A 27530-nucleotide genomic window follows, 5' to 3' on the forward strand; every position below is an offset into this window, starting at 1 on the left:
CATAGGGTCTATTTAGTAATTAGAGAAGACATATCTATAAAAGTAGTTGTCAGGTAAACATGAGAGGCTAAAAATATTTGTCTTTATAGTCTTCCTTTCCTACTAATACATGTGGAGAGAAAGCGGGATTTTGCATTTTGATTTGCAAGTGATTTTTTTTTCAACTTGAAATGAATTAGTATAAAAAGGACATTCACTCTCACTGCTTTAGAATTTGGCCTTCAATTAACAAAAAAAAAATAATAGGAGAGTCACTACTTTAGTAATCTCTAGCCAATAAGAACTTGAGTGACTTATACATTTTGATTTTTAAAATCTGAAGATTCATGAAAATGTTTCTGGAGAATGTCAGAGTCACAATTATATTTTGATTGTTATAGCTTAATTTCTTATGTCCTGGTGATTTCCTGGTTTGGATATTACTTTGGTACTAAATAACAACCACAGAGTAAAAGAATGAGCTAACAACTGATGGTCTTCCAAGACACTCCACGCATTGTGTTAAGATACAAGGGTCATCTCTTACTGAATCTTAGAGAGTTTGGACAAAGTAAAACCATTCTAATCACACGATAGCTAAGTAATAAGAATTAACTGATGCTTTAGAGGATTTGAAAACAAAAAATGTAAAACAGAGTCAGGGTAGAGCTGTGGAAAACTTTCTGTCAGCTGATGTTCCTAAACACTCACTCCCCCGTGCCTCAGCACTGAATTCATGGAGCTCTGCTCAGGAGAGACCCCAGACTCTAGCTAGCCACTCTCGAGTTAGCTTTGCAAAAATCTGCTTTTCCGCCTTTATGCTCATTCTTGAATGTAGTCCAGGAGAAATGGGAGGGTGCCTTAGCCTAACCAGCACTGACTCGGAGAAAAATTAGTAGAAATTCCTTTCACACTTGGAACTGGCAGCCCGAGAAGCAGGATTTGGAATTTGCTGGTTAGCCATCCCTTGGGCCATTTCTTCAGAAAATCCTTGTCCAAGCTGACAGCTATTCAGTTGCTGAGGGATGGCACTGTAGCCTTCTTAGCGGCTATGAGAAATTTGGTAAGTACAGTCAATGGACTCGTCGTTTCCTCCTGACTGACAGACCTGACTCCCTGTCCACCCGAGTATCCTGTAAACAGACTGGAATCCTAAAGCACAGAGAAATTAAGACTAAACTTTCAAGGCAGTTTTTAAAAGCGCGTTAAGCCTGAGCACGAAGAGCAGGATGGAGATAGCAAGTGTTTGAATTAAGAGGTTAATTGCACTTAAGAGCCATTCCATTTGGCCCTGTTTCGTCTGTCATGGGAGCAGGGCTGTCCCTGGGATGGATGCTGAGCTGGCTTCTCTAGGACAACATGGCAGCTAACGTCTCATTTTCCCATTTCGGAATATGTCACCCTAGTTATTCCTTCCGCATTAAACATCCGTCTACAGAACTACCAGTGTATCCAAAACGAATTAACTTTCCGCAAAGCAAAATTCTTCTTCAAATGCCAGAGCTCTCTTCATCTCTCTCTAATATGAAACTCTAGCACGTATTATAGCCCTGTCTGTCATGATCCTTAGAACGGACTTATCGAGACCTTCATCAACCCAGGCTTATAGGAGATACAGAGCAAGGAGAGAGATTAGATGTGCTTCTGAGACCCCAGAGAGTCGTCAAAGCCTGGGGAAGGGGTAAAATAAAAAACACAGACAGGCACCCAGAAAAGTACCTCCTTGTGCCTTCTCAGTGAGAAGGGCTCTTAGGTGGCTCCGCAAGGGGGCTAGGAAGAGAAAAGGCACACCTTTGCGTCCTCTGAGGGTCCACCTCTGGAGCGTGCTTTACTGCCCTTCACTGGTGACCGTCACTGGCTAGGATGTCAGAAAATGGTGCTGAGCAGAGTGAGGCTGCCTTGTGCTGAAGTAGATCACAGCCCTCTGGGACGTTTTCATCGTGCTAAAGATGCATGGCACAAAGGTTGCCATTTTAGTGTTTAAGTGTGCAATTCTGTGGCCTTAATATATTCACATTATTCTGCAACCATCACCGTGGTCTGTCTCCAGAATGTTTTCATCATTCTACATGGAAAGTCTGTTCTCGTTAAACAGTGACTTCCTTGCCCCTCTTCCCCTAACCCCTGGAACCACTATTCTCTGGGAAGTTCACTCTTGCAGATACCTCAGATGACTAAAGTCATGCAACATTTATTCCTTCTAGCCTGGCTCGTTTTTATAATGTCTGAAGTTCATCCAGGCTGTAGCCCCAATCAGATTGCATTAGTTTTAAAGGTTGAGTAATATTTTATTTACATGAGTATGGCATTCTACCTGTCTATTGATCTGTTGATTGACGCGGGTTACTTTCACTTTGATTATTGGAAAGATGATGTGTTAACCTGGGTGTTGACAGAGAACCTGAATTTAGAATATGCTGCTCATGGATACTCACCCAGAAGAGAATTGCAGGTTCTAAATTTGTGTTATTTTTCTGTGCCCAAATGTTTTGCCTGCATGTATGTCTGTGCAGAGCCCTCAGAAACAGAAGACAGCATTGGATCCCCTGAAACCAGAGCTACAGACAGTTGTCAGCCACCATGTAGGCCCTGGGAAGCAAACCTCTGTCCTCTGCAAGAGTAACCAAGTGCTCTAAACCTTTTGGGTCATCTCTCCACCTCCCTCTCCCATTTTAATATTTTGAGGAATGTGTTCAAGGAAGTTTAAATATACTAATCTGCTAAACAAAAGATTTATTCATTGACTACTTCATATGTGCCATGTGATGTCTAGGCATCAGAAAAATGGAAATAGAACAAGGCTTCTCCTCTCTGGACACTGCCAAGGAGGACTTGGGATAAGGCCACAGTCAGTAGTCACACGGGTAATTAGCACCTGAGTGCTGTGTTTAGTTCTGTTAGGAGTATATGAAGAATATTCTAGAAGTATACTGTAGCATCAGTGGTTCCCAGTGTTTCTGAAGCTATCTCCTTGGATGTTGTCTATGGTGAATATTGTACCAGATCTTGGCTAATGGTGACGGACGCGGTGGAGTTCCAGTGTCCGAGTCTGTGTTAGATACTAGGCTTATTCGTTCCGTGTATATATTGTTCTCTGTGGCCTAAATGGACGCCTCGTGTTTTTTTTTTCTTCTAGTGGTTTTTAATTGCCAGCAGATCTTATAAAGTCAGTGCGGCCAGCTCCTTTTTCTTCAGTGGTGTGTTTGTTGGCGTCATCTCCTTTGGTCAGCTTTCCGATCGCTTCGGAAGAAAAAAGGTCTATCTCACAGGTAACCTGTCACCACGCCCTTGCACTGACTAAGAGGTTTCGTTTCCCTGATACTCTCGGGAAATAATAAGCTTTCCTTCAAGTTCTCTGAGTCCTCAGGTGGACAGAGCTTCTGTTAATACCCTAGCGAGAGGCCACACTGCAGCCAGCCATGGCTCTGGCCAAGTGGTTTTCCGGAACGAGCTTATTTCTGTTAAACTACATTTTTTTTGACAGTGCTTTCTACAACCCCCAAATCTGAGCACTGCCCTGCTTCTAAAGAGAGCAGTGGAAGATTGCCACAAGATTGCCGCAGCTCCCCTTCCTTTGCCTGCATCTCCCTGTGTTGGTTTATTTCACGTGCGCTCTATAGGCTTTGGCGTAGCGGTCTTGACGGGCAGAGTATGAGCAAGGATTTCCCTCTCCTAGCATTATTATGAATAACCGAAAAGGGTGTGTGACTGACAGAAACTGTAAAACAAAGAAAGCAACCCTGGCTTTTCTTTGTAGTTTTCAGGGCAAATTGTTAGTGGGGAAATGAACAACAAAGCTCAGGACATTTACGTTTGCAAAGGTTTGTTTTACAAACTGATGAATAGAATTTATTTATTTTTTTCAAATGCTGCTTTGCTTCTGGGTCATTGAATATTGTTCCTCTCTTCCCAGGTTTTGCTCTTGACATCTTATTTGCTATCGCAAATGGATTTTCCCCCTCCTATGAATTTTTTGCAGCGACTCGCTTCTTGGTGGGCATGATGAATGGAGGAATGTCCCTGGTGGCCTTTGTCTTGCTCAATGAATGTGTGGGCACCGCCTACTGGGCACTTGCAGGTACTGCGTCACTTGGTGCCGCTCTGGGTGTGAGTGCCTCTGGGAAGCCATGCTGGGAACCAGCTTAACCCGAGTCTGAAAACACACTTGGACTTGAGGCATTTCGTATCTCCAGGTTGAGTATTCCTTACCCTAATGCTGGGGGCCAGAAGTGTTCCACATTCCACATTTCTATGCATGACGAAATACCTTGGAGATGTGGTCCAATTCTAAACACAAAATGCATTTCCATTTCATAGATGCTTTATGCACACAGCCTGAAGGTGATGTTGTGCAGTATATTTAGGTCTCTATTTTGGGCTCAGACCATCGCAACCAAGGTAAAATATGGATTTTTTTCACTTGAGGAACGGTGTTAACTCTCAAAATGTTTCAGCTTTTGGACCATTTGGAATTTGTTTTTTTTTTTGTGTGTGTTAGGGTTGCTCAGCCTGCTCAGACTTGCCTTCTCCAGTGTGTTCTCAGGATGCCAACGATCATGGTCACATTCCCTGGCCTGCCTCACAGACGGTGTGGCGGCCACCCACCTCATGACCTGTCTGCAGATGACTGGGAGTGTCCCAGTTCTCAGAACAGCATTCATCATTTTCCTCTTCCCCTGGGAAAGAGTGTAGGGCGGGAAACACTGGGTGTTGTCCGCATCCTATGGACCCTTACTTATTTCATGGATTTCCTCGTTTTCACTCCTCTCTCTGGTCACTAGAGGGCATTGGTGTAGCATTTCTTACTGAGGCTAAATTTCTAAATCGAGGCCATTTTCTGTATTATTTCTAATCATTCCAGCATACTCTCAACGCCACACATATACCAAAAAGAATTACTTGAAATTTTTATATTTATTTATTTCACGTGTGTATATGTGTTCACACGCACACATGTGTGAGCACACGGACTCGTATGCGCATGGTCAGAGAACATCTTCAAGAGTCAGCTCTCTCTCTCAGCCCCGTGTGGGACTTGGGATTGAACTCAGATCATCAAGCCTGGACAGCAAGCGCCTTTACCCACTGGGCCATCTCACTAGCCCTTTGAGAGGTCGTCTTAGGTAGAGTTTCTATTGCTGTGATAAAACACCATGACCAAAATCAGCTTGTGGGGAGGGGGGAAGCGTTTATTTCACCTTATTATTTATAGTCTATCATCCGGGGAAGCTAGGGCTGGGACTTAAGGCAGGGAGGAACTGAGGAAGAGCCCATGGAAGGGTGCTACTTATTGGCTTGCTTTTGATGGCTTGCTCAGAGCACCCAGGACCACCAGCCTGGGGGGGTCATGTCCCACAGTGATCTGGGACTCCTCACATCAATCACCAATCAAGAAAATGCACCGCAGGCTTGCCCATAGGCCAGTCTCGTGGGGGGTGTTTTTCTTAGTTGAGGTTCCCTCTTTCAAAATGACTCTAACTTGTGTCAAGTTGACATAAAAACTGGCAAGAATAGAGGTTGGGGACTGGAGAGATGGCCCAGTGAGTAAAGTGTTTGCTGAGTTCAGATTCCCCAGCCAGGCATGACAGTATGTCTGTCCCTTCTGCTAGAGAAATGGGAACAGTAGATCCCTGGGGCTCGCTGACCAGCGAGACGAAGTGAAGTGCCAAGGTCCTGATTCAGTGAGAGACCCTCCCTGTTCCAGACTATACTGTGGAGAGCAGTAGAGGAAGACATGGCAGCCTCTGACCTCCAAATGCACAGGGACATGCCCCTGCACACACACACACACACACACACACACACACACACCCCTACACCGTACACACACTCAGACACATGCACACATGTGCATGCACACACATAGACACACACATTATGTGACTTCAAATATTGTCTGAGAATGCCTGTCTAAACATCTACATCTTAGATTATAAATTTGCTCTGATAACTTTTTGAGATTTAAAAAAAAAACTTTCATTGACTTAGAACTAATTCACTTATTTAAAATATTTCAGATTGTAATTACGTTTCTTCTTTCTCCCCAAACCGTCTCATATGCTCCTCCCTACTCTTCTTCAAATTCATGCCTTCTTTTTTCTTAGTTGTTATTGTATGCACATATGTATGTATGTATGTATGTATGTATTGGCATACATATATATTGGATTTTTATTCAAAATGCAGAGGAAGGTCTTGGAGCTTATGTTAGGGACCTCATACAGAAAGATTGTCCTCATTGGTCGGTGACACCAGAGAAGAGAAATATACACTGAAGGATCTTTCAGGGGCTGTGTGAGCCCAGGGGTGGTTCGGGCAAGGTGGGGGCTGTAGCAGAGAAGGAGGGGAAAGACTGAGTTGGATTTGGGTGGCCATGACCTGGAGAGGAGTCAGCAGAGAGAGGCCTAAGGGAGACTTTAGGGTTTGGGTCTGGAAACTGGGACAGTCATTGGTACCTTTCACACAATAAAGTCAGAACCAAACAGTATTTTCTGATCTGCCAACATTTAGCCAGGTTCTCACTGAGCAGGGACAGGAGACTTGAAATGTTTAAGAAATAAGTGGCAAACCAATGTGAATGGAAGCATAAAGGCCCCCAGGTACATAGACATTAAGTGAACTATACATGGCATTCCAGAATTATAATAAAGGACTTGAAATACCAAATTTTTCATGGTTTCAGCCAAATTTCCCAGAAGGACCTTCTTATCTGCAGCTCTTTGCCTTATGCCTGCATTGACACCACCGTCTGGACCCCTCCCTCTGTTGTCATCACACTGTGTAAGGTTGCCAAGTGACGACATATCTTTCAATCATCTCCTCTTGCCCACCATGTCCTTTTGGTGGTACCTTCTTCCATTGGCTGTGGCAGAGTTTAGCTCTAAAGAGGCAGATCCAGGGCAAGCATTTGCTCAGCATCTCACGACAGTGTGGCTGTGCTTCGGAGGTTTCTGAAACCAGGAAGTCTGGTGTTTTCCACCTCTGCTCTTCATCCTCTCTGAAAACTTTCTCAGTCGGAGATGAGACCCAGAAGTTCCAAGGGCAGTTTTTGAAATTACAAGTTCTGATTGGTCAAGATAAGGTTACTCTTACAGCTAAGGGAACTGTGATCGGTTCTCTCGAGCTACACAGCCAGCTCTCCAGGATAGTGTGGTTGAGAGGTTGACATTAGAAAGGAAAGTAAGGCAGAACCATCTTCTAGAGTGGATGCTCATAACCAGAGGCTTCCAGATGTCCTCCCTGCCCCGCCCTGATTAATGGCGAGAGAGTGTAAACCCAAACCCACACTGTGATAGGGTGCTGTGGTAGCTAACGCAATTATCAGCTTGGTGTGTCAGGAAATACTTCAGTGAGCACACTCTGGGACATGTCAGAGACTAACTGAGGAGCTACGACCCACCCTGAAGAAGGTGGCACCAGCCCATGGGCTAAGGGTGCAGGCTGAATAAAGAGGAAAGCAAAAGAGAAATGAGTGCCAGCATTCACCTCTCTGCTTCCTGCTGTGCCCAACCCGGAGCAAGCATCCTGACATTCCCACAGCCAAGCTTCTCCACATGACAGACTCCAACCCTCTTGGAGTTACTGCTTCCTGAACAGTAAACGCATCACCACGGCGAGGAGAAAGGCAGAGAGACCACGAGCATAGCATTGTGTGACAAGCATTAATTTGAGGAAATATTGGTAACAAAAACTACCTTTTGAGATCAGTGTTGTTATGTTTCGGTGATGAGAAGATGGACGCTCATGAAGACAGTGACTTGTTCAAAATCACACTGCTGCACAGTGGCTCTCAACCTTCAGTACAGTTCCTCATGCTGTGATGCCTTCCAACCATAAAACTGTTGTTGTTGCTACTTCATAACTGAAATTTTGCTGCTTTATAAGTCATAATGTAAATATCTGATAATGCGGGATATCTGATATGAGACCCCTTTGAAAGGGTCGTTTGACTCCAAAGGGGTCGTGACCCATAGGCTGAGAACCAATGCTGTAGGATTTGGCAAAACTCAGGTTTCAACTTGATCCCTCTGAAACCAGCCTGTCCTGTCCCCCGACTGTGTTCCTTTTGTGTGTGTCATCATAGGTGAATACTGCGTGGCTGGGGAGCCTTGTCCTTGGAAGCCAGCCAGGTGCTATTTGATGCAGTATAATAAATCCAAACAGCTATTGATTGTCTTAAATCTCCAGGGGACTCCATACTGTCTCTATTCCTTTACTTGCTGAATTGCTACACACACACACACACACACACACACACACACACACACACACTCTTTGGCTCTTTCTTTTCCTAGACAGGGTAAACAGTATATTAGTCATCTTGTTGTGTCATACAGTGATAACCTCTGAATGGTGATCAAAGAAAACATTTGCTTATAAGATCGTCATAGAAAAATTAAGATGAAGACAAGAAAAGCCCATCCAAAAGCCGCCTTTCCATAGAAACAAGAGAGGAGAAGGGAGTGGCTCAGAATGCCAGTGGACCTTGTACAGAGCCGGGCTTTGCCACGTACGGCACACTGTGTCGCAGACACCTGCCCTGCCCCTCACGCTGTTCTATTGCTTGCTCTGACTATGAGAGTTTGAGCTGTGGAACCCACATGGTGGAAAGAAGGAGCCAGCTACCACAAGTTGTCTTCTGACCTACTGAAGTGCACCATGGCACCGTGACACACATAAGCCACACACATAGAGACACACGTACAATAAATACAAATAGAATAAACCTTTAAAAAAAAAGATTAAGACCAGCATTGCTGGAACTGCATGAATTGAAAATCCCATCACCCACATTGAAAAATACCTCCAGCTTCAGCCACAGATGCAGGCAGAAGTCAGGGCAGCAACCAGTCCCTACAGCACCTGGCAGAAGCTTTGCACTCCATCCTGTCCACACCAGCTGCCTTTCCTCCAGTTTACATGTTTCTGGCCCCTCTTGGTGTTATAAATTGAAGCTGGGCGCCTGCGTAGCCTTTCCCTGTGTTCTGCCGCACACATTAATAGGGCAGGACTGATGACTCACAGGAGGGCCTGCACATTGATCAGGGCGGGAAAGGGTGCTGTGGGTGGTCTTCGCCAGTGACAGTTCTCTTTCCCTGCATTAGGATCCATCGGAGGTCTCTTCTTCGCTGTTGGCATCGCACAATATGCCCTGTTAGGATACTTCATCCGCTCCTGGAGGGCCCTAGCTGTTCTGGTCAACCTTCAGGGAACAGTCGTCTTTCTCTTATCGTTGTAAGTAGACTTTTCTCGTGGAATTTTTGTTGCACAAACAGAAGTATCTTAGAAGGATATGAGCGAGCAAGTAAGCAGCGTCTCTCCTTTCAAGAGCTTGCCTGCAGTGAATTCTGGGAAGAGCTAAACTGCAAACGCTCAGTTCTTGTCAGCTCCTTGGAAGAGAGAGATGCTATTTAGTTATCTTAGGATGCAGGTGTCTCATGTTTAGAGTCATCAACTGCATTTGGCCTTCAGGGGATGGACATTCCTTTCTTTTTTCCTTCCTTTCTTCCTTCCTTCCTTCCTTCCTTCCTTCCTTCCTTCCTTCCCTCCATCTCTCCCTCTCTCCCTCCCTCCCCCCTCTCTCTTTCTCTCACTTTCTCTCCCCCCCCCTTTCTCCCAGTGTCTTAATCTTAAAGCTCTTCCATCCAGATCTGGCCATGTGTGCAGCCGAGGTCTGACACTGCTGTGGAGCTGAACATGTGTCCACAGCTGTTCCTCTTGCAGGAGTCTCAGTTCAGGGCCTCTAAGTGCAAAGTCCACATGAGATCCCTTGTCAGCAGGAGAGTTCTGAGCAGTACCAGAATGATTCCCCAGCCAGGGCGAACTCCAGTTCCCAAGCTGGGGTGAACTCCAGTTCCCAAGCCAGGGCGAACTCCAGTTCCCAAGCCAGGGTGGGCTCCACAAACAGTGACCCAAATGTCACCTCATGGTGCTTGGCCCCACCTCCAGTCTACCTAACCAGCTTTAATGTGGCCAGTGAGCGCTGTTTCTTCCCTACAGCATCAGACTAAAATCTTTTGTGTAAACAAGAATTCCATCCAGTGATATCTGGGGTCTCTTTCTTTTGTGACTTAAAGTAAAACAGACCTGTGGTAGTATCTTAATTTCAGTTGCTCTGAAATTTGATAGCCCTTTCTTCAGTTTCTAAGTTGAGGTTTGATGGGATCTGAACCTGAAATTCGCTTCCATGGTGTCTTTGAGAACAAGAGAACTGTTAAATGCAGACATGAACATATCAGAATAGTTAACCTGTATTTTAAAAAAAAAACTCCATTAAAGGATTGAGTTTTGTGAGCTATAGCGAGGTAGTTTTATTATTATAAAGGGAAATAACATTTTATTAGCTTGCACACTGGACATTTTTGAAAGTAATAAAAGTGTGCTCCACATAGTGCATGGAGTTAATAGGCAGTCATGTAAATATCGGTGAGTAAATGAGTTTTCTTTTCAAATATTTAACAAAGCTCATGCTCCTGCACCTAGCCTGGCTCTCATGGCTCCTTCAGTCCAGGCAAATTCAATGCGTGATGTGAGCCGTTGGGCCTTTCTCTCTGAGTCTGCAGTCTATGTTAGTAACTGCTGAGTGTAGATGAGGAAATGTTCTCACTGAGAGATGAATTCAGGACGTGAATAAAGGAGGGAAACGGACTCATGAGTTCTAAAAGTATTCCCACTCTCAAATGTCATTTTCAATATGATTGGTGAAGTCTTGGGTTTTTATTGCTAATTAATATGACCACTGTTGGCCACAGACAATCATGCCAGGATTTTGATATGCTTCCTGCTGGTTCTTTTTCACTCCTTACAGTTCTGTCCCATTTAAATTTTGTTTTCATGTGTTTCTGTATATAGGCAGGTCAGCGGTCTTCTTCAAATCCTTTTTATTTATATTACGAATAAATTAAATCATCGTTCACAGTAGCTCTATATTGTACACAGTAGCTCTGTATTGTACACAGTGGCTCTATATTGTACACAGTAGCTCTATATTGTACTCAGTAGCTCTATATTGTACACATTAGCTCTATATTGTATACAGTGGCTCTATATTGTACACATTAGCTCTATATTGTACACAGTAGCTCTATATTGTACTCAGTAGCTCTGTGTTATACATGGTGGCTCTATATTGTGCACAGTAGCTCTGTGTTATACATGGTGGCTCTATATTGTGCACAGTAGTTCTATATTGTGTACAGTAGCTTCCAAAGAGCAGTGTTGACTTGGTTGTGTACTTACTAGTCAATAACAATAATTAAATGCCAACAAGGAGGTGACTAAAGGATTTCACCAGACATTACAGGTGACTTTGATTAATAGTCCAGTGTTTTGCATGAGTGTCCTTGTCCCCAGTGGGTAAGTTCTGTGAAAGCTCCTTTTTGTCCCAGCACCTTTCCTCTCAGCACCTGTCATAGTGCTCTGTGTAAAACGGAAATGCTCACGGAGTGGCTATTGACAGAACGACTGTCTAATGAGCTTCTGGATCCTGTAGTTTTATTGCTCACTATCCTTCTTGAGAAGTATCGGGAATTTGAGAAAACAGCAATCTTGTTCTTCAGATGATGTTCTTTTTACTGAAGGCAGAGTGTCAGACTAGATTTTTTAAAAATAATGTGATTTGGTTTTGTGTTTAGTGAGGAAGAAAGACTTCTAGGTTGCAAAGATAGCTCAGTAAGTAAGAGTGCTTGCTTTGCACACCTGAAGACAAGTTCAGATCCTAGTACCCACATAAAGGGCAGAGTGTGGCCACATGCCCTGGTAACCCAGCACTGAGGAAGGCAGAGAAAGGAGAGACCATACTAGTTCCGGGTTCAATGAGAGACTCTGCCTTAAAGGAATAAGGCAAAGAGTGAACAGATTAGAGGACCTGACATTCTCCTCTGGCCTCTAAGAGCACAGCATATGAACTGGTGCGCACACATGCACAGGCACACACGTGCACACACGTGCACACACGTGCATACATGCACGTACACACATACACACTCTAAATTTTTTTAAAAAGGCTTCCATTCTGTCATGGTTTTGTCTTTGGGACAAAACCTCTTTAAATGTTTGCAGAATGGTGAAGCAAAATCTACAGAGTATCTAAATTTTGAAACTGTGAAGACGCTAGTGGCATCCCACAAAGTGGTTCAACATTCCATGGCTGTGTTAGGAAACCCCTGTTGTTCTGTAACTAGAACTTACCCGGGAAGTAATTGTATTCTTTACAGTCTTGGTGAGACAGGAAAGGCCCTCAGGACACTCTGAAGCTGGCACATTGGATTACAGAAGTGGCAAAGATGTGTTATACCATGTCATGCTTCTGTGTAGTCTAAAACTAACATCTCTCTCCTAAATAACATGCCATTAAGTTAAAAATACCTTTGAAATGTTTTGTTTGATTAGATAATAAAAATTTCTTTCTTTGTTTTTTTGTGGGGGGTTTTTTGTTTGTTTGTTTGTTTGCTTTTGGTTTATCAAGACAGGGTCTCTCTGTGTATCTTTGGCTGTTCTGGAACTCACTCTGTAAAGTAGACTGGCCTCGAACTCACAGAGAGCTGCCTCATGAGTGCTAGGTTTAAAGGCGTGCACTATCACGCTTGGCTGATAATGAAGACTTCTGTCTCAATGTGAGATTTTCCAGAGCTTAAGAACCCAGTTGATTAGGCATGGTGGTACAGGTCTGTAATCCCAACACTCTGGAATGTCTTAAATTCAGGACTATCCTGGACTATGTAGCTAAGGCCAAACTGTTCTACATAGGGAGACCATGTCTCAGGAAAAGAAAAAGCAAAAACATAAACCAAGGCTGTGCCTACTGCTGTGTTGTCTACCAGCGTGTAATGGGGATGCAGAGTGTGCCTCATGTCTGACCTATGCTTGTGAGGAATGTGCATCATACAGTACTGTAGAGGCAGGTGGATCTCTGTGAGTTCAGGCCAGCCTGGTCTATGAGAGCTAGTTCCAGGACAGCCAGGACTGTTACACAGAGAAACCCTGTCTCAAAAAAGCAACAAGAACAAAACAAAAACAAACAAAGGTTTGCCATTCACTTACTGAAACTTAATTAAACCGAGATGGAAACTATTTACTGTAGTGATATTTTGTTTGTGTTGTAACAAACAAAGCTTGCCTGAAGATCAGAGTGCAACGCTAAGCCACTAGAGGCCAGGCGGTGGTGGCTCACACCTTTAATCCCAGCGCTTGGGAGTCCTACACATTTAATCCCATCACGAGGAAGGTGGAGACAGGAGTGATCTGGCTGGGTGGAGAGAGAAATATAAGGCAAGAGGAGACGGGAGCTCATTGAGTCTCAGGTTTGGTGGAGACAGTTGCAGTCTTAGGATGAAGTCTGAGGTGGCGGTCTGAGGACAGGATCGCCCCTTCAGTCTGAGGATTCAGTAGAGGTAAAAGGTCTCTCTCGTGGCTGGCTGCGCTGCTTCTCTGATCTCTCAGCTTTCACCTCCTGATTGCTGACTCTGGGTATTTTATTGTTAAGAACAAGTAGAATTGTTCTTAATAATAAAATTTATCTTTATTAAGGCAATATTTGAAATGCATGTTCTCGGTTCCAGCTAATAAAAGGAGCCACTGTTTACCATCGTCCCCCTTGTTCTCCCTCCTGTGTCCCTGGGGAAGTCATATTTCAGGCTTGTGATGGAACAGAGCTGTGGTGAGGAACGCCACCTACAGAGGGGGGCTTTGTCTCCTTCCTCTGCATGCGCACCTGTATGAATATCCAGCCTTTAATGACGTCTCTTTCAGATTCATTCCTGAATCACCTCGTTGGTTATACTCCCAGGGTCGACTGAGTGAGGCAGAAGAGGCTCTCTACCTCATTGCCAAGAGGAACCGCAGGCTCAAGTGCACGTTCTCACTCACATGTCCGGCCAACAGGAGCTGCAGGGAAACCGGAAGCTTCCTGGATCTCTTCCGTTACCGGGTCCTCCTAGGACACACTCTGATCCTGATGTTCATCTGGTAATTCTGGGGGATGTTATGGAACCTTCAGTTTGAACGCTAGCGGGTTCCTGACAGCCTGGTCCTTCCACCGGGCTGCAGGAAGAGTGACCTCTTGTCACTGTAAGGCTGCCTTGTTAAAACCCAAACCAGACAAGGCCCCTATCCCTCAGTGCTTTCTGTGTGGAATCCTCTGATATCTGGGAAATGTTATCTCTGGCACTGATAGGCTTACAGGAGGTTGAAGGAATGGACAGAACCACACATCAAGTCAGTTGATGAAGGGTTGCCACTCTGAGCCTGATACTCAGTTGCTTAGTGTATTCCAGCCTGCCTCTCAGAATGCTTCTGAGTTGGATAAGCTGCATACAGGATTCTGGGTGACTCCTTTTAAAGAATGAAGTTTCATGGAGACAGTTGAGGAGGTTCGTGTCCCAGGGTATAAGTGCACCGTGAATGGAGCTTAAGAGAAACTCTGAAAACCAAACCCGCAGTATAGTGCAGATGTTGCCAACTGGGGGTTCTTACTAGTTGGAAGCAGATGCCGAGTGCACAGGAACCCGGAGCTCTAGCCAGCTCTGAGTCCGCTCATCACATGGCCCGTCAGCTGCATTGGAGGAAGTACTCACGTGTAAAGCTCCCTTTTGTGGTCTAAGGGAGTGAACCTAGCGCATTATACATGTCAGGCCAAATGTTCTATGGCTTTGTCTCTCAACTGTGTCCATAGTCCACCATAGCCTGTCCTTCACAGCCCAGGACACTTGGCCCACTGCTGTGTTGAGGGAGCTGCGGGACTGCATTCCGCCACCCAGCTCCCGCCACTGGCTAGCTTTACCCGAAATAACAACACACAAATTGTATTCTTTTAAACACTGCTTGGCCCATTATATCTAGCCTCTTCTCGGCTAACTCTCTTACCTGGACTAGCCCATTTCTAATAAATTGTGTAGCACAGAGGTTCACTTACCGGGAAGATTCTAGCCTACGTCCATCCTGGGCCGGAGCTTGATTGCGTCTGCCTCAGAGAGCAGAGCTATTGCGTCTGCCCGGGAGAGGGGAGCATGACATCTCTGCTCCAGAGAGCAGAGCTGTCAAGTCTGAGCTGCTGTATTTTCAAGCTGAGGGAAAAATAAAGTGTTCCCTTTGCCACTCGACCCTGAAGCAGCCACAAACATGCCAGGCTTTTTCTAGCAAGAGCAAACTAGAAGCAAGCAGTCAAGGAATCTCTTTAGCAGGCACTGGCCATGGTCAACTGCAAAAGACAAACTAGTGGAGGTGGAAAGCCCAGATAGGAACCTGTGGGCTATCAGCTGGCTGCATTTACAAGACCAGTCTTATGGTCCTTAGGACCAGCTCTTCTGCACTGTGGTTTTAACACAGCAGCTGATGCTCCTTTCACCACCTCACTGGGATTTGGAGCGTCAGGTTGGCACTCAGCTCAACTGAACTCCTTGGCACATCGTTCCCCACTGCAGGACACAGACATGTGCCTGGCACAATGCCAGAGCTAGGAGGTGCTCCCTAAGTGTGAATTTCGATGATGGTGTGCAGAAATGAGTTACTCTCTCTCAAGAGCCTCGCTCCTTGTTGATCTTCCCCGAAGGTCCCGATCTGCTGCGACACTGGCCATTTCTTCTTGCTCTGGTTTCTGTAGTGCATGGGCTTGTTCAAGATCATGGATGGGAAGTGACTAAGATCCTAGAGGCACAGAGAGCTTGGCATTTGTGGCCTGCAGTTGACCTACCTGAGGATCCATCCATTCTCTAGCCGTCCCCTGTTGGCTTTCCCCATAGGAGGCTTAGTCCAGCCCTCCTGATAATATCAAAAGACACAGGCCAGTGTTTCCTAGATTGTTGAACCCAATAAAGTAAGAATAGGGCCATTGTTTCCACTTCAGTGCAAAAATGCTTGAGGAGGCAAGAACAATGTCTTTCCTCAAGCAGGAACTGTCCATTCATTTGTTTTATATAACACACGGACATAAATCACTCCCAAAGCCCCATTATGCCTTTGTTTCTTAATAGGATGAAAGTTTAGATCAAGGTAGAAAAGAAAGCTCAGTGGGAGAGTAAAACTCATTACTTGCAGCAGAGGGTTTTATATGGAACAGGTACTGTTTAATCTCCTGGAAAATCTTGTTTCTGGACTTTTCTCTCACCTCTCAGTCCTTCTATCCCCAATGCAGGTTTGTGTGCAGCTTGGTGTACTACGGCCTCACCCTAAGTGCTGGTGACCTAGGGGGCAGTATTTATGCCAACCTGGCCTTATCTGGCCTCATAGAGATTCCATCCTACCCTCTCTGCATCTACCTGATTAACCAAAGATGGTGAGTATGGATGGCGGCGAGGCAGACCTAGGGGCTATGCATTGTAGCACACACATCGTCTTCCATAAGTGCTTACCTGATTGTTACGCTCTCTGGCTGTAGACAGTGTATAGCCAGCACTGTTCATCAGTTTCTCTCAGGCTAAATGCAGCTAAGCTCACTTTTTATTGGAGTTGCTCTTGAGTTTTGTGTGTGTAAATGCTTATGTAGGCTTTAACTCAGTGTAAAAGGCACTACCATCTGAGGGGTTTTGAGTAGTCTATGCAGATTCATAGGCCTGAACAATGTGGTTGTTACTCCATGTAGATAGAATCCCGTCAACTCAGAATCCAGAAGACCTTATAAGCAGGAAGACAAAACTTGACAGAACCAGAAAGACTTCCTTTCTCCTAGGAACTACTTAGAAGGGGCAGAGTAAACCCTGCTTTTGCTGCTTGGGAGCAAGGGAGTGAAATTTCAACTGTTACTTTGTAGCCATCTGCCTCCAGGTCTGTTTATCCCTCTTGTTATTTAGTGAGCAAAAGAACCAGTTGAGTTCGGCCATTTCTTCCTCCTAGACATTGCACATCACGATTGATCAGGAAACCAAGGTTCCTTTTGGGTTATGTAGACTCATTAATAAAAGAGTTTAGGAACAGACTTGGAAGGAGTTTGAGAGCATTTTTTCTTAGAGTTTGAAAGAAAAATAACAGGGCAGGCAGTCTGGAAATCCAGGCAGGGGGAGAAGATAGAGAGAATGCAACATCTTTTGAGAATAGGGAAACAGCGCTATCCAGAGTGCCAAGGAAAATGTGCTTAGCCTTTGGCCAGTATCTGGGGGAGAGATAAAGAGAAGGATCCAGAAGCAAATGCTAAGTGCCAGGCCAACCTGTTACAGGTTGTTGTTTATTTTTATTTTTCAAAAGCAAAGAGTAAGCACTCGGGAGGCAGAGGCAGGTGGATCTCTACGAATTCAAGGCTAGCCTGGTCAACAAGAGCTAGTTCCAGGACAGAATCCAAAGCTACAGAGAAGCCCTGCCTTGAAAAAGGCAAAAAAAAAAAAAAAAGTAAAGAGTAAAACCTTACTGAGCATAGGAGTGGGCTAGTGACAGAAGGAAGACAACAGGGAAGCACTGGGCCATGAGCTGTAATATCCCGACTCTCCTGCCACAGCTGCCAGCATGTTCCAGCTGAGAGTCCTGCAGCTCAAATGCAGAACTCTGTTGAGCTGGAGGTTTTTCTCCTAGACAGCATTGCAGTTGCCTTGTCTGAGTCTTCTGCTAGTGACCATCACTGGGATCATCATGGTCCCAGAAGCAGATCAGCCATCGCACCCAGCATCCCTCTAAGAGTAGTACATCTACATCTTCTGCAGCTAGCTACAGGCTCCTCTGTATGCCTCTGGTGGCCACTTCCAGTATCGCCAGGGAACTATTCACGTTTAGCCTTTGCCTGGGGCCTGCCCATTGTGTTCAGTGTTACTCAAACATAGCCTGGAAATAGCTGTCAAAAAGACACCAGACCTTTCCTGCTCTCCAGCAGCTACTGCCTCAAGGCAGGGCTGGAATACGAAGAGGACAAGGTCGGTGCCTTTGGGGTCAAGCAGACCTGGGTTTCATTCTAGTCTGAGCTACGTGTTAGCTTTCCAACTGCAGTGAGCTCCCCCACTAGGCTTCCATTTATAATTATTCTAAAGCCAGCCATCCTAAAGTTACCCTGACAGATTAGCTAACAGAATTACAATACTGAAGTTTCTAGCAGAGGACCTGACCTTTTGCGTTCCCTTGGAAAGTGGAGATTAGCGTAGCATCTTTCTTCTAAACCTGAGCCTCTTATTTGGAAATCAAAGTGTGTAGTACATTTTACTTAACTAGAAACCACTAACAAGAATTTTTTCCTGTTTATATTTCTAAACAATTGAAACAAATACAGACAGACAAAAAAAGGCTCCCCCAAACCCTGTATTTAAAATTTCCAACCCCATAAGAGTTGGATAACCAGAGATCAACACAAACTAGACGACTCCATTCTCTTCATCGGTCTCCATCTCTAAAAGATGGGGCGTGCAAGAGCGCATGCTGCACGGTTGTTATTGGGACCGAGGGAGGTAACAGGGGCGTGTGGTAAGATAGTCCTGCCACAGCCTGCACTCTATGAATACAATGGTTCTTTCCCTGTGGACGGGATCTGGCCCGGCCATGTCCTGGATTTCCTTTTCGTGCTTCTATCTGTCCTGGTCTGTCTCCTGACCAGCTGCATTTTCCACCTACTCAAAAAGAGATTAAGTGGAGGACACTTGAATAGGAAAGTTGGAGGATGGAGGAAAGGGAAGATGAGTTTCTAAGATTCCTTAGAGAAATAAGCGATTTCCTTCTATTACTTAGGTTTGGTCGGAAACGGACACTAGCAGCCTTTCTGTGCCTCGGAGGACTGGCCTGTCTTATTGTGATGTTTCTTCCCGAAAAGAAAGGTATGCCTCTCGCATTTCCACGAGGACTTTGAACGGCACTTCTATTACAGTGAATCTCAATGTAGTGAAGGGATTACCATATGCCACGCTTCGTTTCTATGATTGCATATTATTTAGCAATTGTGTGGGCTATAAATGGGCCAGATTCTTTGCATTGCCTGAACCACTCTCTGGGTGAATAATGTGCTCAGAGGTGTGCTATTAATTCTTTCAGGCTATTAAGCTACCATCTGGGGTGTCTGGGATGCAGCACTGGCGACGCTAGAGTTGTCTAGTTTATGACAGGGAAGGCCAAAGCCTCTTCTGCGCTAAAACGCCTTCCTAGCTGCAAATGAAACTCACACTCCAGCCAATCTCAAGACTGGAGATTGGACACTGGTTCTCAAAGGTAGCTTTGGAACCCCTACATGTCTCCATCTGGTACCCCAAGGTTAATAAGTATAACAACAACACCATAAGAGTTGCATTCCCTGCCCATCACAGTGGTTGTGCTCTTGGCCGTTTTAAAGTGTGAATGAGGGCTGCTGAAATGACTCGGGTGGTAACGGCCCTGGCCACCAAGCCCTGTGACCTCAATCTGATCACTAGTGTCTTTATAAAGAAGGAGAGAACAGTGCCTACAAGTTGTTTTCTGACTCCCACACACGGGCTGTGGTACACACATGTGCAGACACATACACACACAGAGAGAGAGAAACAAATGGATGGACATAATTTTAAAAACTAAGTGCAAATAAAGTATATTTGTAGGAAGCTTTGGTGTTTTTATACCTCTTTAGCTTTACTACACAGCACAGCTTTAGATGTCCCTCTGGGAGGGAATGTAGGTCAGTTGGAGAGTGCTCATCTAGACGGCAGGAAGCCCTAGCTTCAGTCCTCGGGACCATATAAAATGGAGGCATGGTAACAAATGTGTAACCCGGGCACTCTGGAGATGTAAGCAGGAGGATCAGAAGTTCAAGACCATCCTTGGCCACATAACAAGTTAGAGGTTAGCCAGGGATACATGAGACCAGGCCAAAGATCTTTTCCCCTCACTTCTTTGCACATTCAGGTAGCCCACCTTTAGGACTCTACACATGACCCTCCCTAACACACACAAGTGATCTCCTATCCAGATCAGCCATACGTCTTCATCTCCATCTGTCCCGAGAGTTGCTGGACCCCTCTGTGGCTTGCGCCCCTCTGTGGCCATGGCTTGAGACACAGTGAAGCAGTGTTTCCCACAGATTCAGAGAATAAAACATGGCTGTTATGCTTAGAGAAAGTGGACATCCTGTTAATTTTTCAAAATTTCCTAGGAAAAAAAAATTCTATAATGTCCCTAAATAAATCATTTCTGTTTTTAATAGCCATGACTGCTAGAATGGTCCTCTTCCAAGATAGCCGAGCCCACTTCCTCTCATTTGATTCCTCACCAGAAATAGGGAACAGACGGCCAACTTTTCTGTGTATAATCCTTGCTGTTCTTCCTGGAATCCTCTCTGAGCTTAAAAAATTCTTCAAACTATTCATATTCACCCTTTAAAATGTTTTGTTTGGTTTCTTTTACATCTGTTTGTCAGAGTTTTAAAGCAGAGGCTGTAAAAGTTCTGTTAAGTATGTATTAAGGAAAGGCCTAGAGTCTGCTAGCAGCTCATGTGAGCTTGGAGACCATGCTTTTCTCCACCGTGTGCCTGTCCGCTTCGCTGAGTGTCCCCACCAAGCATCCACACCTGTGTTCTCTCCTTTCTGCAAGCTCAGGTGCCCTTTATCCACTGGCTTCCTTTTAGCGTCTGCACATGGCTGTGACTCTCAGCTTCTGGGGCACTTGTGGATGCTGTGATAATGTATCTCTAGGAGACACAGAAAATAAACTGAAGACCAGATATTTAGTAGCCTTGGCCTGTGCCTTATAAGCTGAAATCTACAATGTTCCAAACTCAAAAAGTTTCAACACTGAGAATTTTGAGCACTAACAAGCGTGGTGTCCCACATGAAAGATTCCACACTTGGCCTCCTGTGAGGGGTCACAGTACAGGTGCACCGCAAGTGTTGTATGAAAATACCTCCTGGTTCTGCGTGTACAAAGTTTATAACATGACTAAATCTCTTGCTTAGGCTTGGGTCCTATGCTCAAGACCCAATTTTGCTATGTATATACAAATACTCCCTAATCTCCCCAAACCAGAAACACATCTGGACCAAGCACTTGATCAAAAGACCCCTCAGCCTGTGTTAGAGAGACGCTTCCTATCCATATGTGTTAGCCTCCTGGTCCACTCTCCTCTGGGAATGTCAGCAGGAGTCACTTAAAATTTTACAGAGACTTGTCATCGGGCATTTTACTTGGCCTATATTCTTGCTTAGAGGAGGATCCTAAATAATCTTACATCTTTCAATATTGGTTGCTGTTTATAGAGTGTTGACTGAGTGCTGGATTCTCTCTATGTGAAAGTCATTATGTGTCACTTATCACAGGGGAACTAAAATTCAGACAGGCCAGGTAGCATATCCAGCTTTCTAACAAGAGGCTGGAATTCCAGGCCTTCCTGACTCACGACCAAAACCATGGAGACGCATTGCCAACATAATCACAAATGTTGAGACTGGGGTGTCTGAGCATTAACACTGTGTGATTAGTGCCAGTTCTAATCTCAGCAGTGGCAGGCCTAGTGGAGACTAACCAGGGCTTAGAAGACTGAGTTAAGGTAGCACTGACTACCTGTAGACATGGCTCACGGCAGCTGTGGTCTCTGGACGACAAAAGTGGGAAGGAGTGACATGAATGGGAGGACCACCAGACAGGAGTGGAGAATGTCACGAGATAGGACTGGGTAGGATCACCAAATGGGCAGGGAGGACTGCCAGACAGGAATGGGGAGGACTGACAACCATGAATGGGGATCATGAGATAGAACTGGGTAGGCCACCAGATAGGAGTAGAGAAAATCTGACAGTAGCAGGCAGAGCCATCCCTAGAACCCAGGCCCATCAATGCTTTTGCATGTGTTAGCTAGACATTAAGCATTAGAGGAGACAGCCCGGACTAAAATAGCCCTAAGTAAAAGGCTGTTATCCCTAAAAGTGCTCAACACAAACACTGCAGGATCACTGGTTCGGAGTAACTGATCTGTATCAGAGAACAAAGTCAAGGTAGCATTCAGAAGACATTAACAGCATGCAACACCTGGCCAGGGAACTGTCACGCATGGCTTTCAATCAGAATTTCCAGACACACATGTAAGCAGGAGAAAACCTCGACACAAGGAGATCAACAGAAATAGCCCAGGGGTGCACTAGGAAGTGCTGTAACTATGCCCTGTGTGCTTAAGTAGGTGAATGTCAAAGCAGCTACTGTAACTATGTTCCATGTGCCAAAGTAGCCAAGGTAGCCAAAAGTCCAAACAGCTACTGTAACTATGTTTCTTGTACTTAAGTAGACAAATGTATACTTGGAATGAGCAGAAAAATGAGGCCATAAAGAAGACAGGCATAGAAAAATCTAAAGAGCTACTTCCAAGAAGAGGCCAAGAGAAGAAAAGGTTAAAAAAATCCTAAAGTGTGGGGCTGGAGAGGTGGCTCAGTGGTTAAGAGCACTGACTGCTCTTCCAGGGGACCCGGGTTCAATTCCCAGCACCCACATGGCAGGTCACAACTGTCTGAAGATCCAGTTGCAGGGGATCTGACACCTTCACACCAATGCACATAAAATAAATTAAAAAAAAATCTAAAGAAGAAGCATGCAGCTTACAAAAGCAATAGTGATGGGACCCACAACAGACTGTATACCATGGAGAAGAGATCCATGAATTACAGACATAGCAAAAGAAACTGTTCACCATGAAATGTAATTTAAATGAAAACAAACTGAATAAAATCTAATGAGTACCAGTGAATTGTGGGAAAATATCAGGCAGCCTGACATGTAACTATGGTCTCATAGAAAAATATTATCTGCAGAAACAATGACTAAAAGCTTCATAAATTGATAAAACTTTAAACACATGATTGAAGAGTGGCCAACTAATGACCATGTAAGTATGTTGAAATAGGGCCACTTGTTGATTCCTGGCTGCTCAGCCCCAAAATAATCACACAGAAACTGTATTAATTAAATCACTCCTTGGCCCACTAGCTCTAACTTTTTATTGGCTAACTCTTACATCTTAATTTAACCCATCTCCATTAATCTGTTTATTGCCACGTGGCAGTGACTCACTGGCCAAGTTACGGCATCTGTCTCTGGCAGGTCTACATGGCTTTTCTCTGACTCTACCTTCTTTCTCCCAGCATTCAGTTTAGTTTTCCCTGTCTATCTAAGTTCTGCCCTATCAACAGGCCAAGGCAGTTTCTTTATTCGCCAATGGTATTCATGGCATACAGAGGGGAATCCCATAAGTATCCCAAATGTGTGTGCCTCTCATTCAGAGTACCCAAAGCAAAACTATGCAGAACTTGCCTCCATCCTTCAATTGCTGACACAGTGCCTGACTGAAAAAGGATAAAATCGAGACACAGCCAGCATGATACAACTGGTTTGTCCACACCTTACCCTACTGCAAGGGAACATGACTTTCATTTGAAGAGCCACAGAACGTCTATGGTGAGATGCTGTAGGTAGTCTGGGCTATAAGACACATATAAATAGAATTGAAAGGACTGAAGACTTATAAAAGCATTACCTGATAAGAATAGAATTAAACTAGAAATTAGTAACAAAAGGATATTTTGAATACTAAACAAGAAAGCACACAGGTCAAATAAGTAACAAAGGAAGTTAAAAGATATTTTAGTTAAACCATAAATTAAATATGCAATATTATGTTTAGGAGGCCACTTGTTTGTTCCCACCTGCTCAGCCCTGAAATAATCACACAGAAACCATATTATTTGCAATACTCTTTGGCCAATAGCTTAAGCATATTTCTGTCTCACTCATATCTTAAATTAACCCATCTCCATTAGTCTATTTATTGCCGAGGCTGTGGCTTACCAGGTAAAGTTCCAGTGTCTGCCTCTGGCAGGACTACATGGCTTCTCTCTGACTCTGCCTTCTTTCTCCCAGCATTCAGTTTAGTTTTCCCAGTCTAGCTAAGTTATGCCTTGCTATAGGCCAAAGCAGTTTCTTTATTCGTTAACCAATAAAAGCAACACATAGACAGAAGGACCTCCCACACCAATATTAGAACTCATGACGTGTAGAAAAAGCAAGGCTTAAGTATCAACATTTACATGATTATCAATGATCAAGAGAACAGATTAGTAATCTCAACTTCTGTCTCTAAAAGATAAACTTTAAAAGGTAAATAAGGCAATCAGATGAATGAAAATTAAAAGAAATATAAGAAAAAAATAAGGAATGAAAACAGAAAAATGATTGATAAAATCAAGAAAATCAAAAGCCTGGTGTTTAGAACCAACTAAAATTATTAATAAACCTCCAAACTAATAAAAAATAAGGAGACAGAGATCACAAATTTCAGAAATTAAAATGGAACCACCATTAAAGAAATTTTAGGCATTAATGGGAAAACGTGGTGACTATTCTTATACTAGTAAATCCAATTTAGGTACAGTCTTTATAGAAACAAACTAAGAAGGCTTATGTGAAAGCAAGCAGATGATGCTTGTAGCCCTTTGTCTGTTAGAGAAACTGAATGTGTTGTTAGAAACGTTCCCACGGAGGACTGCAGGCCCTGATGGCTTTGCTCTTGGGTTCTGTAAAGCACATATTTCCCAGAAGGTCCCATTAGGCCAGCAATTACCCTGAGGTCTACGCCAAACAAAAGCAGGCTTTACCCCTCAAATGCAGCCCCCATCAGTGTCATTCACCATATTAAAAAATCCAGAAAGAAAAAGTTACATGATAATCCAATATAAGCAGAAAAGACACTTTTTAGAGTTTATTGCTTATAGTGATAAACCATTCACTATAAGCAATGTTAGCCGCTGAAAGCAAAGGGAATTTCTTTAACTAGGCAAGCAGGGTCAAGGGAGGGTCTAGCCAATGCTTCGTTTCCCACTAAAAGAGTGACTAATACTCTCTTGATCAGGATGTCCTTTCTCCGTGGCACATTGTCAAGAACATACCAGTAAATGCAAACAGAACAGGGAGAAGAAGGAAAAGGGACCCATGCTGAGACAGAGTGAAACAATAGAGAATTCTGAACAGTAAGCAAGATATCTACTAGAATTGACAAATGAGGGCTGGCAAGACGATTCAGCAGGTAAAGGTGCTTGCTGCTGAGTCTGGTGATTTGAGTTCAGTCCCTGAACCTACATGATCAAAGGGGAGAACCAAATCCACAGAGATATCCTCTGACTACCACACGCATGCAATGCTATACACACACAAGTAAAAAAAAATTTAAATTTGAAACAAAGAATTAATCAATGAGCTTGTCAGAATAATGTGACACATAGTTTTATTTCTATATATTATTAGCAAATAATATAACATGCAATTAAATAATGGTACCGGTAATAAAATTTTAAATTGTTTAAAGATAAAATTTCTGTAGCATTTGTAACATAAAAACCATGGAAGTTTGCTAGGAGGAACTAAAGAGGGCTAAATAACTGAATTGCCAATAGTAACATTCACAGATAAGGGGGTCACCATGCTCAAAGGTCAGGGCTTACTTAAGCTCTCCTCTCTTACCAAACTAATTTGTTGTCAACACAGTATCAAATGTCCAGGAAGATTATTTTAGTCATAGGATAAATTTGTGCAATAAACATGAATACTCAGAGGATTTTAAAGTAGCCAAAATAATTAATATCAAGAAAAACACAGTTGTAGATCTGCTTTCACATATTCTACAGTCATAGTAATCAAGACAATGTGTTATTGATGGGATAGATCAGGGAAAAGAATTGAATATTAAAAAGAACCACGATGATGAAAACAGAGTCATATTGTATGCAGTAATATGCTGGAAATGGATGCCAGGCCTCGGTGCTGAAGCCACACAACTTCTCAAAGAGCATACAAGGGAGCAGAGTAGTTACTGGGTTATTCAAAATTTCTTTTCCTTTTTTTTTTTAAAAAAAGGATACTTTTAGTCCTTTTAAACATGAATTAATTTACATATGGATGTTTTATCTGCATGTATTTCTGTATACCATGTGTATGCCTAGTGCCTAAAGAGACCAGAAATAGGTTTTGGATCCCTCAGGACAGGACAGCTACCATGTGTTGCTGGGAATAGAACCTGGGTCCTCTGGAATAGCAGCCAGTGCTCTTAACCACAGAGCCACCTCTCCAACCAGGCAAAAATTTATTAACTAGTACATTAAAGGCACTAAAAGAGAAAAGAAGTATAACTTAGACTTGATCAAAACACAGACTTTATAAAAGATTCCACTGACCAGTGATTGTGGTGCATGCCTTTAATCCCAGCACTTGGAAAGCAGAGGCAGATGGATCTCTGAGTTTGAGGCCAGCCTGAGCCTGCTCTACAGAGTGAATTTGAGGGCAGCCAAGGTTACATGGTGAGATGCTGTCTCAAAAACAAACATAAAAGAGATTTCATTGGACCTAGGATGTAGCTCAGTTGTTAGAGTCCTTGCCCAGCACACACAAAACCCCGGGGTTTAATCCCCAACACCCAACACCACATAAAAACCAGGTGTGGAGTCAAGGCGCACACCTGTGATCCCAGCACTTGGGAGCTAGAAGCAGGAGGACCAGAAGTTCAGCTATATAGTAAGTTCAAGGTTAGCCCTAGAGTACATGAAATCTTGTCATAAACAAAATAAACAAATAACCACAAAAACTTTCTGCTGCCAGGTAGAACGGTGTATGCCTGCAGTCACACCTATTTAGAGGCCGAGGAGGTCAGGGCCGACTAAGGCAACATAGGGAGACAGGCCTCTTCAAACAAAGGAAAAGCATCCTTAAAGAGATGAAAAGTAATGCACCGGCCAAAAGAAAACACGTGTAAAATAATGCATAATTAAGGATCAAATTCAAAATAAGGAAAGGAATCTTAAAACTCAATAATAATAATAATAACAATGACAGAATATTTAATGAGATACTTCTCCCCAAAGTCGTTAGAATAGCAAATGAGTATGGAAAGAGATGCTTAAACCCATCGCCATTAGGAAAATGACAAATCTGTGCTGAGATACCCATACACACATCAGAACAGCCAGAAATGGAAAACCTAGTCACACACAGCGAGGGCGGCGAGGGACAGACTGTGCCGCCGTCGCGTGTTTGCAGTGAAGCAGGGAAGGCAAAGGCTCTGCTGCAAGAACTCCTGGTGTGACTGACAGTAGACCCAAGCAGGAAGGAGCCCAGATGCCCACCAGTTGATGACCAGATAAACCACCGTTATCCACCCACATTGGACAGTACTCAACAAGAAGACATGACCTGTGACCTACACAACATGAGTACCTCTCATTATACCAAGTGAAAGAAGTCAGACACAAAGTCCACAAACTGTTAGTTTGTCCAGGTGGAATTTTAGAAAAGCTGAGACTGGTGACAGAATTATGTTGTTGTTGTTGTTGTTGTTGTTGTTGTTTTAAGAAGCAAAATGGGGCTAACAAGATGGCTCTGCAAGACAATGACACTTGCTACAGAGCCTGGTAACCCCAAGTTCAGTCCCCGCCACCCACATTGTAGAAGGAGAGAACCAACTCCCAACAGTTGTCCTCCAGCCTCCACACATACCCAGACACTCGTACACACACACACACACACACACACACACACACACACTAAATAAATGTAATCAAACAACAAATGGGTCTGCTGAGTGACTTTGTAGCAGAGTACATTCTTGAGACCCCAGGTTCAGTGTTCAGTACCTGAAAAGGGAGAGGCAAAGCTAAAGC

At 43.9% G+C, this 27530-nt stretch overlaps 1 protein-coding gene across 2 annotated transcripts in view; it reads left to right on the forward strand.

The window, feature by feature from the left end:
• Nucleotides 1-27530, forward strand: part of Slc22a15 (solute carrier family 22 member 15) — a 53047-nt gene that overhangs the window by 17086 nt on the left and 8431 nt on the right. For both annotated transcript variants that reach the window (XM_075981778.1, XM_075981777.1), the window contains exons 3-8: nt 3116-3248; nt 3893-4057; nt 9084-9213; nt 13729-13944; nt 16109-16249; nt 18613-18698. In XM_075981778.1, the coding sequence (XP_075837893.1) occupies nt 3116-3248; nt 3893-4057; nt 9084-9213; nt 13729-13944; nt 16109-16249; nt 18613-18698 (871 nt within the window). The remainder of the gene's footprint in view (nt 1-3115; nt 3249-3892; nt 4058-9083; nt 9214-13728; nt 13945-16108; nt 16250-18612; nt 18699-27530) is intronic.

Source organism: Microtus pennsylvanicus, chromosome 7 (assembly GCF_037038515.1).
Source record: "Microtus pennsylvanicus isolate mMicPen1 chromosome 7, mMicPen1.hap1, whole genome shotgun sequence".
Classification (NCBI taxonomy): domain Eukaryota; kingdom Metazoa; phylum Chordata; class Mammalia; order Rodentia; family Cricetidae; genus Microtus; species Microtus pennsylvanicus.